Source organism: Panthera pardus, unplaced genomic scaffold, assembly GCF_024362965.1.
Source record: "Panthera pardus isolate Hobbes unplaced genomic scaffold, ASM2436296v1 HiC_scaffold_10, whole genome shotgun sequence".
Lineage (NCBI taxonomy): Eukaryota > Metazoa > Chordata > Mammalia > Carnivora > Felidae > Panthera > Panthera pardus.
Window position 1 is genome coordinate 94,469,014 of NW_026526655.1, and position 18,505 is coordinate 94,487,518.

The following is an 18,505-nucleotide window of genomic DNA, read 5'->3' on the forward strand; positions in this document are numbered from 1 at the left end:
CTTAGGATCCCAGGTTCTTTTGTAAAATTGTATTGTTTAAAGTATTAAATTGAAGTTGCCCTCTTTTCCTGGTATTGTAGCCCATCTGCTTCACTGTGAAATGGACTGCTTATAGAACTCAGTGTTAAAAGATTAGATGTATTAGAAGTACTAGATTTCTATCTACAGGTATATTCATAAAGGATAAAAGTTGCAGGATATAAAATCAATGTACAGAAATCTGTTGCATTCCTATACACTAATAATGAAGCAGCAGAAAGTGAAATTAAGAAAACAATCTCATTTACAGTTACACCAAAAACAATAAAATATCTGAGAATAAACTTAACCAAAGAGGTGAAAGACTTGTATTCTGAAAACTGTAAAACACTAATGAAAGAGATTTAAGACCACTCCAAGAAACAAACATTACATGCTCATGGGTTAGAAGAACAAATATTGTTAAAATGTCTATACTGCCCAAAGCCACTACATATTTAATGCAATTCCTTTCAAAATACCAACAACATTTTTCATAGAACTGTAACAAACTCCTAAAATTTGTATGGAACCACAAAAGACCTCAAATAGCCAAAGCAAGCTTGAGAAAGAAAAACAAAAGTGGAGGTATCACAGTTTCAGACTTCAAGTTATATTACGAAGCAGTAGTAATCAAAATAATATGGTACTTGATAAAAATAGACACATAGATCAATGGAATGGAACAGAAAACCCAGAAATAAACCCACAATTATATGGTCAGTTAATCTTCTGCAAAGGAGGGATGAATATACAACAGGAAAAGACAATGTCTTCAACAAATGGTGTCGGGAAAACTGAACAGCTACATGTAAAAGAATGAAACTGGACTAGTTGCTTACACCATACACAAAAATAAACTCAAAATGGACCTAAATGTGAGACCTGTAACCATAAAAATCCTTGAAGAGAGCACAAGCAGTAATTTCTCTGACATTAGTCTTAGCAGCATTTTTCTAGATGTCTCCTGAGGCAAGGGAAAGAAAAGGGAACCATAAACAAAACTCAAAGGCAATCTACTGAATGCGAGAAGATATTTGTAAATGACATATCCAATAAAGGGTTACTATCCAAAATATATAAGGAACGGATACAACTCAATACCCAAAAAACTAATCCAATTAAAAATGGGCAGAAGACATAAATAGACATTTCTGCAAAGAAGACCTACAGATGGCCAAAAGACACATGAAAAGATGCTCGACATCACTCATCATCAGGGAAATGTACCTATTAAAATGGCTGAAATAAAAAACACAAGAAACAAGTGTCGGTGAGGATGTAGAGTAAAAGGAAACCTCTTGCACTGTCGGCAGGAATACAAACTGGTACAGCCTCTCTGGAAAACAGTAAGGAGGTTTCTCTTAAAAAGTTAAAAATAGAATTATCCTGTGATCCAATAATCACATTACTGGGTATTTACCCCAAAAATACAAAAACACTAACTCAAACACCCCTATGTTTCTTGCAGCATTATTTACAATAGCGAAATTATGGAAGCAGTCCAAGTGTCCATCAATACATGAATGGATAAAGAAGATGTGGTGCACATACACACACACACACATACACACACACGCACACACACAGAATATGATTCAACCATAAAAAAATGAAACCTTGCCATTTGCAATGACATGGATAGAGTTAGAGAATATAATGCTAAATGATATAAGTCATTCAGAGAAAGAAAATTACCATATGATCTCATTCATATGTGGAATTGAAGAAACAAAACAAACAAGCAAAGGAATAAAAGGAGAGACAAACCAAGAGTTTATCGAACTCAACACCCAAAAAACAAATAATCCTATGAAGAAATGGGCAAAAGACATGAATAGACACTTCTCCAAAGAAGACATCCCGATGGCCAACTGACATATGAAAAAATGCTCAACTTCATTCATCATCAGGGAAATACAAATCAAAACCACAATGAGATACCACCTTAAACCTGTCAGAATGGCTAACATTAACAACTCAGGCAACAAAAAATGTTGGCAAAGATGCAGAGAAAGAGAATCTCTTTTGCACTGCTGATGGGAATGCAAACTGGTGGAGCCACTCTGGAAAATAGTATTGAGGTTCCTCAGAAAATTAAAAATAGAACTACCTATGACCCAGCAGTTGCACTACTAGGTATTTATCCAAGGGATACAGGTATTCTGTTTTGAAAGGACACATGCACCCCAATGTTTATAGCAGCACTGTCAACAATAGCCCAAGTATGGAAAGAGCCCAAATGTCCATCGATGGATGAATAGATAAAGAAGATGTGGTGTATATATATACAATGGATTATTACTCTGCAATCAAAAAGAATGAAATCTTGCCATTTGCAATGACGTGAATGGAACTAGAAGGTATTATCCTAAGTGAAATTAGAGAAAGACAAAATCAGATGACCTCACTCATATGAGGAATTTAAGACAAAACAGTTGAACATAAGGGCTGGGAGGCAAAAATAATATAAAAGCAGGGAGAGGGACAAAACATAAGAGACTCTTAAATATGGAGAACAAACAGAGGGTTACTGGAGGAATTGTAGGAGGGGGGATGGGCTAAATGGGTAAGGGGTGGTAAGGAGTCTACTCAAAATCATTGTTGCACTATATGCTAACTTGGATGTAAATTAAAAAAATAAATTTAGGGGTGCCTGGGTGGCTCAGTCAGTTAAGCATCAGACTTTGGCTCAGGTCATGATCTCACAGTTCATGAGTTTGAGCCCTGCATTGGGCTTTGTGGTGACAGCTTAGAGCCTGGAGCCTACTTCAGATTCTATGTCTCCCTCTCTCTCTGCTCCTCACCCACTCATGCTCATGTAGAGGGGAGGTGGGTGGAGGGATGGGAGACATTTGGAATAGGGATTAAAGAGTACACTTATGATGAAAAAAATTAAATGAAATGATAAAAAAGAAAGAAACATGGCTAGAAATAAGAAAACACTTAACAGTAGTTCACTCAAACCTTCTTTGGAAGTGAAACTATTATTTTTTTTGACATGGGGCTCAGTGAAATGTCCAAAATACTGATATCATAATATGGAACTACCATTCTTCTCCTGAAGGCTGTCTTCTACTGGATTTGAAAATATTTACTACAGATTTGAAAATATCTTTTCAGGCTGATAAAGTGGTTTCTAAATTAAGAGCCATGGGCCAATGGAAGGGATAGCAGAAGACACATTTCTAGCCTTTCTTTTGTGGTGGTCTGTGGGGCGGGACAGGGTGGGTTGGGGGTGAATAAGCAATGCATATTCCCTTTTACTTTCATACTTTCCTCTTATAATTTTAAAGAGTAAAGGTTAAATCAACTATCACAGATAAATTAATAAATACTATGAAGTGAACAAGACAAATGTATAAAAACAAAAGAAGCGGAGAGGATATCAAGAATGGGCAAATAAAATGTGATATATCCATACAATGGAATGTTATATGGCAATGAAATGAAATTAAATACCAACATGTGGTGCAACATGGATTGAAAACCTTATGCTAATAAAGATGCCAGTCATAAAAGATTGCATTGTATTATTCATTTTATGTGAAATGTCCAAAATAGTCCAATTCATAGAGACAGAAAGTAGATTAGTGTTTGTCTAGAGCTAGGGGGTGAGGCAGAGACCATGGTGGGGATATCATGGCTAAGAGATGAAGGGTTTCTTTGTAGGATAATGAAAATATTCTAAAACTGACTATGGTGATGGATGCACATCTCTGTGGATAAAACTAAAAGCCATTGAACTACACACTTCAAATGGGTGAAGTTAATGGTATGTGAATTATATCCCAATAAAGGTATTGTGGGTTTTTTGTGTTTTTGTTTATTTGTTTGTTGAAAGAACCCAGCTTCTTCTGTCTTTCTGCTTTGTCTATGCTAGGTTGCTGCTTGTTCTTAATGGCTTCCTTAGGCCCCAAGATGGCTGCTGCACTTCCTTATACCATGTACAGACCATAATGTCCAAAGCAAGAAAAAGCCTTCCTAAGGGTCCCTTTGTCAGTGAGGATTTTTTTGGAAGGCCCCTGCAGACTTCTCCCATTTCTTATTAGAGTCACTTGCAGGGAGAATGGAAGTGCTAGGCTTGCGTAGACCAATCACAATTCACCCTGTGTTTATTTAAAAGAGCTCGAAGAACTTTCCTTAAAGCACAAGGCCACCCTATATCTAAATAAAACTGCATTTGCTCTGGGGCCTAAGGACTTAAGAATTTAAGGAGGAGCTTCTTTTATGCTCATACTCCTTTAACTGAAATTTGTAGCAGCTAAATAAAAAAATCATTCTGATACTTATTAAAATGGTAAGGAAGACTTCATTCAAGATCATTGCAAAGGAGTCAACCCTCTTACAGTTGTGGAGAGAGACTGCTCAACTCTGAATTCAACAAGAACCAGTGGGGATTTAGCCACCCTGCAACATGAAGGGGGTCAGTGGATGCAAAATTACTAAGAAGAGACATTAAGGCTAGGGAGATTCTTGCTCAAGAAGGCCAAGGGCTTAAACATCATAAGTGGGGGATGAGGAACTTAATCAGATATCAAGGGTTGATCAGGTAGCAAGGGTAGGGGCTTTCTTGATAAACTGACTCAGCAGGATTCTTGCTGAGCCTTGGCTGTGTAGACCTGGCCAGGACAGGCTGAGGCCTAGTCAAGAAGAGGGACGAGGGAAGCGAAACTAATATTTGGTCATGGACAGAGTCTCTTGTCATAATGCAGATTTGATGGTTTTTTTCATTCTTTGTTTCTCCCTTTTATCATTTGATTAAAAGCTGACAATTTAAAATCAAGTAAATTTCATCAGGTCTTTAATGTGCTTGAGGCTTTACTTTTACTTCAAAAATTATGATGTACACCTACCTATTCACTAAAACCAATTTAAGAAACAAATATTAGCATATATTATATTCTCTTCATTTCTGAATTTCTTTAAATGAGATGTATGGTCTTCATTATTTAAACTAGAGCTTGGACTAACAGACAGTTTCAGCAAAGTAAGATTGTGAATACATAAATTTTTTGCAACTTCTGCAAAACCTGAACTTGCATAACCAAAATACTGATTGGGACCTGCCATTCCACATAATTCACACTTAAGATAGTTTGAAAGCAACTTCCTGCCCAGATAATGTAAAATATGACAATGCAGTGACAGTTTTAATTAGAATAAAATCAGAACAGTTAACATGCTTGTGTGGTACATTTTAAAATGCAGTGATTTGCAGTCCCCTTGTAAGAACCTAATGGAAATCCTAAAGGTTGTTACATAGATATTTTGGTTCTCTTTCTCTAGGAAGCAAGGTCACAATGATTTTTAAGTTACTAGGCTAGTCCCAATAGACTGTTTAGCCCATTATATAATTGAACTTGCAATATTAATATTAACCATAAGCCTTTCTAAACCAGTGATTAGAAGGAGTGGGAAACAGGACGCTTGGGCTTTGGCATCAGCAGTTTCTGATTGTAATGAGTAAGGGGTGATATCAGTGGAGGGGACTCTGGCAGAAATAGCTTGCTCAGGCAGGGAATGCATCTGAAACTGGGGATACAGTGGTTGTATAATTTCTAAGTCTGCAATGGATGGTAAATGAATGTACCTAAAAAATACTCCAACTTGACGTGTGTTTTTTTGAAAGACTTATCACAGTAAATACAGCTCTTTAGCCAAACAAGCGGTTTATTAAAGTGGTTCAGTTACCATGGCAACATATCTGGAATTTATAGCTCTTTAGTTTGAGAGTACTTCATTTCACTCTCTGAGGCACTGAAATCCAAGGCTAAAGTTCTTAATGGCCTCCATTAAGTCTCATTGTATGATGAATTTCTATTGTTTGGAAAATGTATACATACAAAATGTAGCGTGCAAAATCAGTCCTATGAGTTTATAGTTGTGTGCATTAATTTTAAATAGGTACTTTTCAATTTGGAAATGTCCCTGTTAAAAAATTTTTTTATTATTGCCAAAGCTACATACAATCCTAGTTTAATGAAGAAAAACAGCTATTTCAAAAAATATGTCTTCTGAACTTACTCCCCAGAGGCAACCACTTTCTGTTCTTTTAGCTGTTTTTTGGTTTTCTTTTAATATTTACTTCAAATCCCTCAACAACATGTTTATATTGCTTCTTGGTTTGTATTACTGCTTGCTTTGTGTCTTTAGCTGTCATCAATTATTTGAGTTTCTGTGTATTTGAAAATAGCTTTATTCTACTTTTATTCCTGATTTTTAATTTGGGTGTGTATAATTCTTAATTAGAAATCATTTTCTCAGGGTGCCTGGGTGGTTCAGTCAGTTAAGCATCTAACTTTTTTTTTTTTAATGTTTTATTTATTCTTGAGAAAGAGAGACAGAGTGTGAGTAGGGGAGGGGCAGAGAGGGAAACACAGAATCTGAAGCAGGCTCCAGGCTCTGTCAGCACAGAGCCCGACACAGGGCTCAAACCCACAAACTGTGAGATCATGACCTGATCCGAAGTCGGACGCTTAACTGACTGAGCCGCTTGGTTTTGGTTCAGATCATGACCTCATGGTCATGAGATCAAGCCCCACATCTTGAGAGAAACTTTGGATTCTCTCTTTCCCTCTTCCTATGCCCCTCTCCCACTCATGCCCTCAAGAAAGAAAGAAAGAAAGAAAGAAAGAAAGAAAGAAAGAAAGAAAGAAAGAAAGAAAGAAAGAAAGAAAGGAAGGAAGGAAGGAAGGAAGGAAGGAAGGAAGGAAGGAAGGAAGGAAGGAAGGAAGGAAGGAAGGAAGGAAGAAATGAAAGATAGGAAGGAAGAAAGGAATCATTTTCTCAGAATTACTACAGATATCGAGAAATCCAATGCACTTCAAGTCTTTTGTTTTAATTATTTTCCTCCCTTCCCTGGATGCTTAAAGAATTATTTCTTTGTTCCCAGTGTTCTAAAGTTTCATGATGATGGACCACACTCTAGGTCCATTTTCATCCATGGATCCTCAGAGGACCTATTCCATTTTCCATTTTGAAAACTCCTGCCCTTAAGTTTTATAAAACTTTTTTTTTTCTCTGATTATTTTCTTTCCTCTGTTTTCTCTGTTGTATCTAGAAATTTTATTCATGTATTGCCGTCTTGGTTTGTTTCTCTAATTTTCTTACACTTTTATATTTACTCTATTATAATTTTTCATCTACTTCCTGGAAGATTTTCTTGGCTTCATAACCAGTGAATTTTTAATTCCTACTGTTAGATTTTTAATTTCCAAAAGTATTTCCGCCCCTTTCCCTCTTAGCCACTCCATTTTTAGAGCATCCTGTTGTCTTACAAATGTAATCTCTTCTAGTTACACTGACTGGAAACTGTACATGGATATGACTTATAGACTATGGCCTTTAATAACGGATGATCTGACTGGATGTCTTGTTGAGGAACCCTCAATATTAGACTCTTTAGTCTTTTCTTTTTGGCTTGTCACATTCCCTAGAATATAATCAATTTATGTGATTCTCCTCTCCTGTGTAGAAGGCATGAGCCTCTTTGTCTTTTTGGAGACATGGGAGGATAAGAAGGCTGAGAGAGAAGGGCAGATCTCCACATTTATTATGTAACTTTTATTTAATCCCTATGATTTTTGTAGAATAGCCTACCATCATTGTAGGATTCCTTTATCCATATACCTTCTGTTTTATGCTCTCTAGAAAATAAATCTCTTGCTTTCTGCCAGAGTAGGTTGGAGAAGTACTCTATTGTGTGGAATAGGAATAGGAGAATATCTAGATCAGTGTTGGTACATGATCAACTCCTCAAATATTATTTTGACCAATCCTCCTGTTGTAGCCACACCCCCAACCTCACTTCCCTTAGCACCATTTCCTAAGCCTTTTTTACATTACCTCTATTCTAAACCTCTTGCTTGTCAACTTTCCATACTTCCACCTTAGGAGCTGTCAGGTTGGCTAATTAGTTACTAAGCATCTGTCTACTTTCTAGTTTCCAAAGTTTTGTCACTATTAATTCCTCTTGAGTTCTCTGTATGCTTTGCTGTCTTTTAAATACAACATTGAGGTGTGCCTGGGTGGCTTAGTTGATTGAGCGTCAGACTCTTGATTTCACCTCAGGTTATGATATTGTACTTCGTGAGATCGAGCCCCATGTCCAGGCTCTGCACTGATAGCTCAGGGCCTGTTTGGGATTCTCTCACTCCTTCTCTCTCTGCCCCTCTCCTGCTCACACTCTGTCTCTCTCTAAGTAAATGAACAGTAAATATATAATACATACATACATACAGACATACATACATACATACATACAGCATTTAGAGGGAGTCTAGGTTAAATGTGTTCAGCCTGCTCTCTTTTCCCAAAATTTCTAACTAGTTTTTTTTAAGTTTATTTATTTTGAGAGAGAGAGAGAGAGAGAGAGAGAGAGAGAGAGAAAACATGCTTGAGCAGGGGAGGGGCAAAGAGAGAGAGAGAATCCCAAGCAGACTCCACCTTGTCAGCACAGAGCCAGACGAAAGGCTTGATTAAACTCACAAATTGTGAGATCATGCCCTGGGCCAAAGTCAAGAGTTGTTCACCCAACTGACTGAGCGATCTAACTAGCTTTTAATAGTTAAGAGACTACATTTGTGTTTTAGATTAAATTGATGCTTTAAATTTGATTCCTATTTAATTCATCTCACATTGATTACTCATTCTTAATAGATAACTTGTCCTCAAGTTAACTAAGAAAAGCCTTTTTAGGGGCACCTGGGTGGCTCAGTCTGTTACTCATCTCTTGATCTTGGCTCAGGTCATGATCTCACTGTTCATATGTTTGAGCCCCAACATCGGGCTCCTTGCTGATAGTATGGAGCCTACTTGGGATTTTCTCTCATCTGCTCTCTGCACACTTCCCCTTCCCCCCTGCTGGCATGCTTTCACTCACTGTCTTCTCTCTCTTAAAATAAATAAATAAACTTTTAAAAAGAGAGAGAGAGAAAAGTCTTTTTAATCTGAGCTATCTTGATTTTCTCCTTTCTCCTTCACAGTTTCTCCATATGTCCTTCTGTGCTCTTGACCTCCCTCCTGTTCCCTTTATCCTATCACTTCAGCCTCTTCTACAACCTTCTGCTTCTTGGAGACAAGCTTAGATCCCCTCATTGTCCATTTCCATTAGCCTATCTACACTTTAAATGCCCTATTTCTAAACCTACCTAAGCTTCTTAGTTAAAAAAACAAATGAATCAACTTTCCTTAACCCTTACGCTCTAGTCCCAGCTTTCTTAATTTGTAGTCTTCTCTTAAAAAAAAAAAAAAAAAAAAAAAAAAAAAAAAAAAGTGCTGTTCATTCATTTCCTCCTTAACCCTATTCCACGTAGTCTTTTATATGAGCTTTTTTGAAAATGAGCTTCTAAACAAAACCACCAACCCCTTTTTGGCCATAGCCTAATTGACTACCTCTTTTCCATTGGAACTTTTTCTTCTCATTCTTGACTTGTTCTTGTTTTACTTCTCAAGGTGTTTTTATTTGTTTGTTTGTTTTTATTCCCTCCCTTGTGTCTCTTTTTCCCTTTTCCCCTTAAATGTGGGCCTCTATTTCCTTAGTCTACCTCGAGAGCAAAGCACTTAGTTCATAGAAACTTACTGACTTCTGAAAAGTTTTTCATGCTTTATGAAAAGAAAGTGACGTAAGTGACATTTTTCAAATAAAGATTTGTATGACATTAATGGAGGTTTAACTTTTAATATCTAGGCAGGTGCTGTAAAGGACTATATTAAGATGATGCTTCAGAACGATTCACTTAAATTTCTGGTGTTTGCTCATCATTTAAGCATGCTCCAAGCTTGCACAGAAGCAGTCATAGAAAACAAGGTATGTTATTTTTCTATGAAATACTTTTAAGATGCAGATTTTTAATATAATAAACATCAATTGTAGTCTTGTAATTGAGGTTTTTTTGGCCTTCTTTAAATGATGGTATATTATTATTAGATTTTCTTCTTGCAAATTACACTAATATTATATATTACTATTATGTTGATGATACACTATTAAATTTTTTCTTTTCTTCCAGGCTTATAATTTTCCACTAATCTAATTATCTGGGTTGACTAAAATATGCTGACTTGATAGCCTATATTGTGAATTTCAGCATTGTTACTGGATACACCATTTGAGACTGATGTAGACAGTTAAAAATTAAAATTCTTATTTACCCTCAAGGCAACCTTAGAACATGGGTGATGTTGAGGGGAAACAGAGAATGAATTCAGCCAATTTTAGTGCCCAACTGCAGTCATACCTTTTAAACTTTAAACAGAGTATGTTGCCTGGAAGATTTAGTACAGGGGAATGTGAAACATATGGCCCAGGTACAGTATCAGGTAAGCTCTCCAAACCTGCTGGCCTTAACTGCATTTTCTTAGGTTCACCTAATTCCCCAACAGTCTTATCAGAGACAGCATCTGCCATTTTTTCTTTCAGAGTTTAAATCTGTCATCTCTCTTTATGTGCTGAGGGCTTTTGGAGATGCTCAGAAACTGCAAAGAAATTTTCTGACAAATTGTGTGAGCTTAATATACATGGAGTGGCAGAACCACTTGCCTGTGTAGGTAGATTTTTTACATGGAGGAATTAAGCCATGTTTTTAAAAACTTTGTATACATATTATGAGCATTTGGCAGTCTGTTTATTAACATTACCAAAGAAGTAATTCTCATTTTTCCTTCACAGACAGATTTATGATAACATAATAAAGTGCTATCTGTGAAAAGGTGTTCTCACATTGATTATCGTAGTATTGATTTAAATATTGATTCCTTTTTAAAAAAATTTTTTTTAATAATTATTTTTGAGAGAGAGAGAGAGGGAGGGAGGGAGGGAGGGAGACGCAGAATCTGAAGCAGCCTCCAAGCTCTGAGCTGTCAGCACTGAGCCCCACATGGGGGTCAAACTCCCAAATCTCAAGATCATGACCTGAGCCAAAGTCAGACGCTTAACCAACTGAGCCACTCAGGCGCCCCTCATATAGTATTTTTTTAAATGTTTATTTATTTTTGAGAGAGAGTGCAAGTGGGGAAGGGGCAGAGAGAGAGAGGATCTGAAGTGGGCTCACCCTGACATCAGAGAGCCTGATATGGGGCTCAAACTCAGTAACCATGAGATCATGGCCTGAGCTTAAGTCAGACACTTAACTGACTGAGCCACCCAGGTGCCCCTAATTATTGTACAGTATTTTTAAAACACCTTTTGAGAAAGTTAATCTCAGAAATATTTAAAAAATAAAAATAAAAAAAAAAATAAAAGAAAAGGGGCGCCTGGGTGGCTCAGTCGGTTGGGCGTCCGACTTTAGCTCAGGTCACGATTGCGCGGTCCGTGAGTTCGAGCCCCACGTCGGGCTCTGGGCTGATGACTCAGAGCCTGGAGCCTGCTTCCGATTCTATGTCTCCCTCTCTCTCTGCCCCTCTCCCGTTCATGCTCTGTCTCTCTCTGTCTCAAAAATAAATAAACGTTAAAAAAAATTTTTTTTTTAATATTTTTAAATGATTGGGGAATAAAATCAAATTCATAATATTTTCTTATTCTGATTCCATTAAACTTAAATCCTTAAAATTACTGGGATCTATTCTAAGTATGGCAGTCTGTCTCTTCTCCCCACTTCTGCTTTACTGATGTGTTTAGAATCCCATTTAACATCACTAACATTTAAAAATGATAGGTAGTCATGGGTTGGAGGCGAATTTCTCCCAAACTCTGTCTAACCTGACTGTGTGTATTTTCTTTAGAAAGACTGTCAGAAGATCTTATAATCTCTCTCATTGGATTTTAAATCGATCACTGATGAATTTATATGTTTGTGAAGACACACAAAGTTAATATGATACATTCTATTTAATGATTAACTTAAATATTTCCTTGTGAAAGTGAATATTTATATGTCTTGACTATTGAAGGCTGTGTTTTCCATAAAAGTGCTTATAAAATGAGACTACTATTTGAAATTCAGGACTTCTACTGAATTTTAGAAAATTGAGTAATGAGTCATTTTTAACTACTCTCACACACACTGATTGTGCTCCCCTTTACCCAGCCCAAATCATCCCTAAAAGACAGCACTGTTCAATTTAGCACTTAATGTTTCCCTACTTTTAAAAAATGTGTGTGAGTGTCTTGGTTCCCCAACTCAATGGAGATGACCTTATCACATATTTCTTTTAAATTTAGAAATGTGAAAAAAAATGAATTCAAATCGTACTCTAAAAAAGCTATTTTCCCAATTAATATTGAAATACTTCAGAAATAAATGCACTATTCTTCATGAATCCTTAATAATGGGGGTAAATCCTCTTTCTCCCTTCTCCCCTGTCTGGCTTTATTTTTATTTTAGAATTAGTGAGCCTGTAACTTTGAAGTTAGCCTGATCTGTCATTTAAAGTTAGCATGTGAATTTTCATAGAATTTTACTGAAGACATTAGTTCAGTGATGATTTATGGAGCCCTGTTTTATACACGACATTCACTTGGCATTGATGGTATGAAGATGAATTAGACACAGATCCTACCCTCAAGTAGATTAAAAGATTTAAAAATATGGAATTGTTATAAGAAGCATTAAGAAATTTGGTTAAGATTCTTCTTATATAACATTTACTAACCTTTCATCTTAACCCATTTCTGTTTTGTTATGTGAGCATAAAAATCAGGTATAAACTATATAAAATGAGATAGGTGCATCGGGGTTTGTGCTAATGTTGCCATCTCCCTTGTTGATACTAGACACGCTACATTAGGATAGATGGAAGTGTTCCGTCTTCAGAAAGAATACATCTAGTTAATCAGTTTCAAAAAGATCCTGATACTCGTGTGGCTATCCTAAGCATTCAGGCTGCTGGCCAGGTAAGAAACTTCAGGTGTTAATTTGATAATGAAATGTCATTAAGATAATAAAAAGGTCATTAACCATAATTATAGCTTTATATCAAGATAAAAGTGTAATAAATATTCTACTTTGGAGAATATTTGAGAGAGACCTCAACACTTTTGACTCAAAGCTTCCTAAATTTTCAAGGAAAGAATTGCCTAGATGAGTATAGCTAATTTGATTGTAATACTTTTCCATGACCTTTTTTTTTTTCTTACTTTTAATTTGCATAGAATTTCCTTTCATTTCCTATAGCACACATCTTAGTTGGTTTTACCAGAGCTTCTGAGGCAAGGTGGCCTGAGGGAAAAGAACTCTTCTGTCTGAGAACTTTTTATGGAGTGTCCCTGGTTTGACCCTTAAGATTGGGTTTGGCTAGAAGTAAATGAGAACCCAAATTAAGAATGACTCAAATACACAAAGTTTATTCTCTTACGTAGACAGTCCAAGGTTTGCATGGTGGTTCCACAAAGTCCTTAGGTCTTAAGCTTCTCCTGTCTTTCTGCTCTACCACTCCTAGCAGGTTATCTCTTACTTAAGAGAGCTGCTGGAGTTCTTCCACATACCTGTCATCCAGGCAGCTGACTGGAGAAAGGCACGCTGCAGCCCATTCACCTGCAGTTAGCCCCATGGTTACAACTAACGTCAAGGAAAGCAGGAGAAAGTAGCCTTTGTTTTGTCTAGTCACACTAAAAATCAGGTGTTCTGTTACAAAGAAATAAAAACCAAATGGCTCTTGTGGAAGACAACACCATGCCATGTAAGGGAGATCCTTCTGGACTTTTTTTCTACTAACATCCCACAATATTTTGATGTAAATGTCTAAGCCAGGAAACGTAACATAGGGAAAAGGAGTTGAGCATATTGAGGTGCGTCCAACCTGGTAAAGAGCATATCTGTCATCTTCTCTAGACTGTGGAATCTAAACCAGGGCCAGAGACCTGCTTTTAGCAAGCTAATTGACATCTGTAAAATTGTACAGAGAAACTCCATGACGATGAAGAAGTTCCAGAACTCACTAGGAGTTCTAACCAAAAGGAGAAGTGTCTCAGCATTTCCCCCATGTTGGATGAAACTTGTGGTCATCTGAGTTTTATGTCTGTTAAAATATTCTAGCCAGAGAGAGTATCCTCACAAAGATCCTTAAAAATGGAGTGCTGATAGCATGGTAGAAGAAAGGTTGGAGGAAGCCACACAGAAGGATCTGCTTGATAAAAAGACTTTTTGAAATTAAGATTGTATAGGGCACCAGTATTTTATTCAAGGCTTTATTCCTGAAGACCTGCTGTAATTCAAAATTTGTATACCTGAATCCTTGTATGTCCATAGGCATAAAGGAAAGTAGAAAGGGCTGTGTTCTTAGGGCATGTGAATCTTCCATTATAGTTTAGTAGTATCTCAGAGGGACGTGGGTCTTGCCAGCATATTTCCCCTTTATTCTTGTATGGTCATATGATGCTTAAAAGTGTCCATCCCTCTTTAAATACTCCTTCTTATTCTTCAGCATCATCTCTAACATTTTGTGGTGTTTCCTTTCCTAAATAGCAGCACAGCTTAGCTTGATGGCTATTTGGTTTGCCATGTTTTTATCACTTCTAACTTCTGTTCCAAAGTGATACATCTTTAGTGAGAACTCCTGCCCCCATCTAATGAATGCTAGTTTGACATTGTTATGTGATATAAAAATATTTGAAGGTAACAAAAAATAGCAGCACAGCAGTTGCCAAAGTCATTCTCCAATGGAAGTTCCAGTGCATGTAAACAACAGTGTGGATTAGATGATTCTGTCAATGGATGGTAGGTATTTCTGTCAACCTCATAACATCCTTTACTACTGTGTGGCAACAACTTAAGCACCATTCACATTTCACTCAGCCTTTCAACTTTAAGATCATGTATTTTTGGACACATTCTTTGAGGAGATTTGTATTATTTCTCATATATTGATTATAAAACAAGACTTAATACTTATTCATGTCACACTGTTTCAGACTGATGTAACATGCAATTGCACAAAAAATTCAGTTGTGTTACATACTGAGATACAAACCAGTAAACGAGGGTTTTGAGATGTGGGAGAAATTTCATAGGAAGAGAACATTGTGACTGGAGACATGATTTTCTTGCTTTATAGAACAACACTGAACTAAATGAATAGAGGAAGTCATTGCTGTCTGCCTAGTTGCTATGGATACCATGTGTTAGAAATTATATTCTCGTTTATAATTCATTTTATTAGATTTTCCAGTGGTAATGTGAATCCAGTCCTCATCAGAGGATAAAATGATTTTGTTTATATATATATCCATCAAACTGACTTTTGAAATTACTGAAATACCTTTTAAGTGTGTTTTTTGTAGTTTACCTGGCCATTTGCAATAAGCAGTCTTCATTTGCCTTTCATGAATTAAATTTTCTTAATTTGGCTTAAAATTAAAGACTGATTTATTTTTAAGTCCTTCAGCTTTCTCTTGTTCATTTAACATGTTCAGAAAGACTTTATTATATACGGCTCTATGTTACATTCTCAGTTTATTTGCATCTCAATTTCTTTATTTTGCTTAGGGTTTGACATTTACTGCTGCAACTCATGTTGTATTTGCTGAGTTGTATTGGGACCCTGGTCATATAAAACAAGCAGAAGACCGTGCTCACCGAATTGGACAGTGCAGTTCTGTGAATATTCACTACCTTGTTGCAAATGGGACCCTAGACACCCTTATGTGGGGAATGTTGAATCGAAAGGTAAAGCTTGAATTCAGGGTTATCACTGTACTCATTATTATGCAGAGCCTACGTAAGTTAAGAGGCTAAGTTGTAGTGTTCAGGCAAAGGATATCCAGGTACACTAAGGTAGTGATAAGGACCAAGTTTAGAAAGGCTTCAATTGGTGGTACCTTACCTCTCCTCTGTGATAAGGAAGAGACATGAAGTTTTCCTACTGCCTTCCAAGGCCTTCATCTACCATTTTGGAGGCCAGAGGAGGAAGAGCTAGCAAGGAAACATAATGTTTTCAAACCTCAAGTCCTTTTTGTAAGCTAAGAATAAACCGTTACTCAAGTATTGAGTTCCCAGCTAATTTTGGACAGAAGACAGCCTGTACCTGGACTCCAGGAAGGGTAGGTGGGATGGTGCTTGCTCTTTCCACTCACCTGTGTTTTTCCTCCCCAGCCTGCAGGGGTATTTACAGAAAGGATTTGACTAGTTATTAGAGGATGGTTTTCAAGCACTGACTAGATATTCAAAATGGCCAATCATATGTAGGTTCAATTTCAAAGTTTATAAATATCATAATAAATTTTTTTATAAGAAAAACTTCTGTAGTTGGACATTTTCCTCATTAAGCATAGGAATCATTGACTGTTTTAATTTTGAAATATTATGTTACTAAAATCCAATGATAGGTTGAAACGATAAGAGTTTATTCTTATGGATTACTCGTGGTTTAAATGCAGAATCACATTACCGCTTAGCAAGGATCTGCTATGAGAGAACTTTTGTAAAATTCACATGCCTTTTCCTCTTACAGACACAAGTTACAGGGAGCACACTGAATGGTCGGAAGGAACAGCTTCAGGCTGAGGAAGGTGATAAGGAAAAATGGGATTTCCTACAGTTTGCTGAAGCTTGGACTCCAAATGAAAGTTGTGAAGAGCTCAGGAATGAAATTTTGTTCACTCATGTAAGAGCATATAACAAATTCTTTTCTCTATTTTTTTTATTTTTTAATATACTGAAACTATAACTTTGTCATATATTTCTTAAGTAGCCACAATTCATTGTTCATGCTGTTGAAAGGAGCTTCCCCATAAAAGCTGGAAAACCTCTTAGAACCACAAGACGACATTGCAAGGAAGCTGCACCAGTGGCTCGTATCTTCCAGCAGTTACATACCAGTGCTCTCTGTTTAGCCTCTTAGAAATGCATGCTCAGTAGAATCCAGCGTTCAGAAGAAAATACCGGTGGCTGTATTTATGATCCTGAGGATATGGAAAGATGTATTAATTTTGCCACAGAGTGTAACACAAACAGGTCACAGACTCAGTAGAGATATTTGCATTACAGCGTCCAAAGTATCTAACAATTTATACAACTTAATTAGTAAAACACAAATGAGCCAACAGAAAAACAGGTGAAGAATGTGAGCATTACGAGGGCCCTTGAGTAGCCAGTAAACATGGAAAGAAACTCTGCCTCACCAAGATAAGGCAAATTGTACAGGCGCGTTTTCCCTTTACAGTTAATAAGTAATCTGTGGTGTGGCTCTTTGAGATTATGTGACTGTCCTGTTCCCAGAACCTTTCATCTGGTAGTCTTAGCATTCACTATGATCTTTGTCTGAATCAGTTTTTAAATAGTGGTTTTCTTTTTTTTTTCTTTTTTTTTATTATTTTTTTAATGTTTATTTTTTGAGGGGGGGGAGGGGCAGAGAGAGAGAGAGGGAGACACAGAATCTGAAGCAGGCTCCAGGCTCCGAGCTGTCAGCACAGAGCCCAATGCGGGGCTCGAACTCACAAGCTGTGAGATCATGACCCGAGCCGAAGTCAGACTCTTAACTGACTGAGCCACCCAGGTGCCCCTAAATAGTGGTTTTTCTAATTCTGTCTTTGCTTCTGTATTTATTAGCTGGCATTTTTCTGTAAAGACAAACTTTATTTTTCCTCATTTAAAAAATATCACTGTGAGCTTGGGAATTCTGTTACTATTAATGTGTTATAATCCTTTACTTTTTTTCTTTAATTTTTTTTTTAAACGTTTATTTATTTTTGAGACAGAGAGAGACAGAGCATGAACGAGGGAGGGTCAGAGAGAGAGGGAGACACAGAATCGGAAACAGGCTCCAGGCTCCGAGCTGTCAGCACAGAGCCCGACATGGGGCTCGAATCACGAACCGTGAGATCATGACCTGAGCCGAAGTCGGACGCTCAACCGACTGAGCCACCCATGCACCCCTTCATTTTTTAAACAAGTCCCTACATTTCTTTGATTGCTTCCTTGCTTTTTGACAGTTTAAGATTGACCTTTTATTATTTTTGCCCCAGACCTGGAACTGGACATTTCTTTAAGGAGCCTTGATTCCCTTTGCTGGGAAGTGATATTTAGAAATCAGGGTGTTGTTTTTTGTTTTGTTTTGTTTTGTTTTTATTGCTCTGGGATGTCATTATTTCTAGGCTATTTTCAGTGTATACAGCGATTTACATGCACATACATACATTTTGTCAAAGATAGGTTAATATGTATGTATGTATGTATATGTGCATATTTAGTTCATAAGTTCACTCTGAGACTCCAGTTCAAATCCAGCACCCCCGGGTTCTTTTTCTCCTCCCATCTGTGCAGACATAAGCATTTATGTTTTTCCCTTATCCAGCAGGAAGAACTCTGTTTCTTGATATCATCAGTGTATGTGCTCTGTGGCTCTGTCCTTCCATACATGCAACACACTTTTAAAATAACTACTACACTAATACCATACTTTACACCTATTAGATTGGCAACAATGGAAATACTTAACATACCAAAAATGTCAGGAACATTTTATATACCAAATGCTTCATATACTGCTGGGTAGGAGTACAAATTGTTGTAACCCCTTGGGAGAGCATTTAGGTAATATCTGGTAAAGT

At 37.0% G+C, this 18,505-nt stretch overlaps 1 protein-coding gene across 5 annotated transcripts in view; it reads left to right on the forward strand.

The window, feature by feature from the left end:
* The window catches only part of ZRANB3 (zinc finger RANBP2-type containing 3), a 303,348-nt gene that overhangs the window by 230,334 nt on the left and 54,509 nt on the right, over positions 1 to 18,505 (forward strand). For 4 of the 5 annotated variants that reach the window (XM_053909315.1, XM_053909305.1, XM_053909304.1 and 1 more), the window contains 4 exons: positions 9,710 to 9,829; positions 12,734 to 12,853; positions 15,444 to 15,623; positions 16,408 to 16,560. In XM_053909315.1, the coding sequence (XP_053765290.1) occupies positions 9,710 to 9,829; positions 12,734 to 12,853; positions 15,444 to 15,623; positions 16,408 to 16,560 (573 nt within the window). Of the gene's footprint in view, positions 1 to 9,709; positions 9,830 to 12,733; positions 12,854 to 14,585; positions 14,676 to 15,443; positions 15,624 to 16,407; positions 16,561 to 18,505 lie in introns of those variants that run through there. The other variant, XM_019454654.2, reaches the window with a different exon arrangement.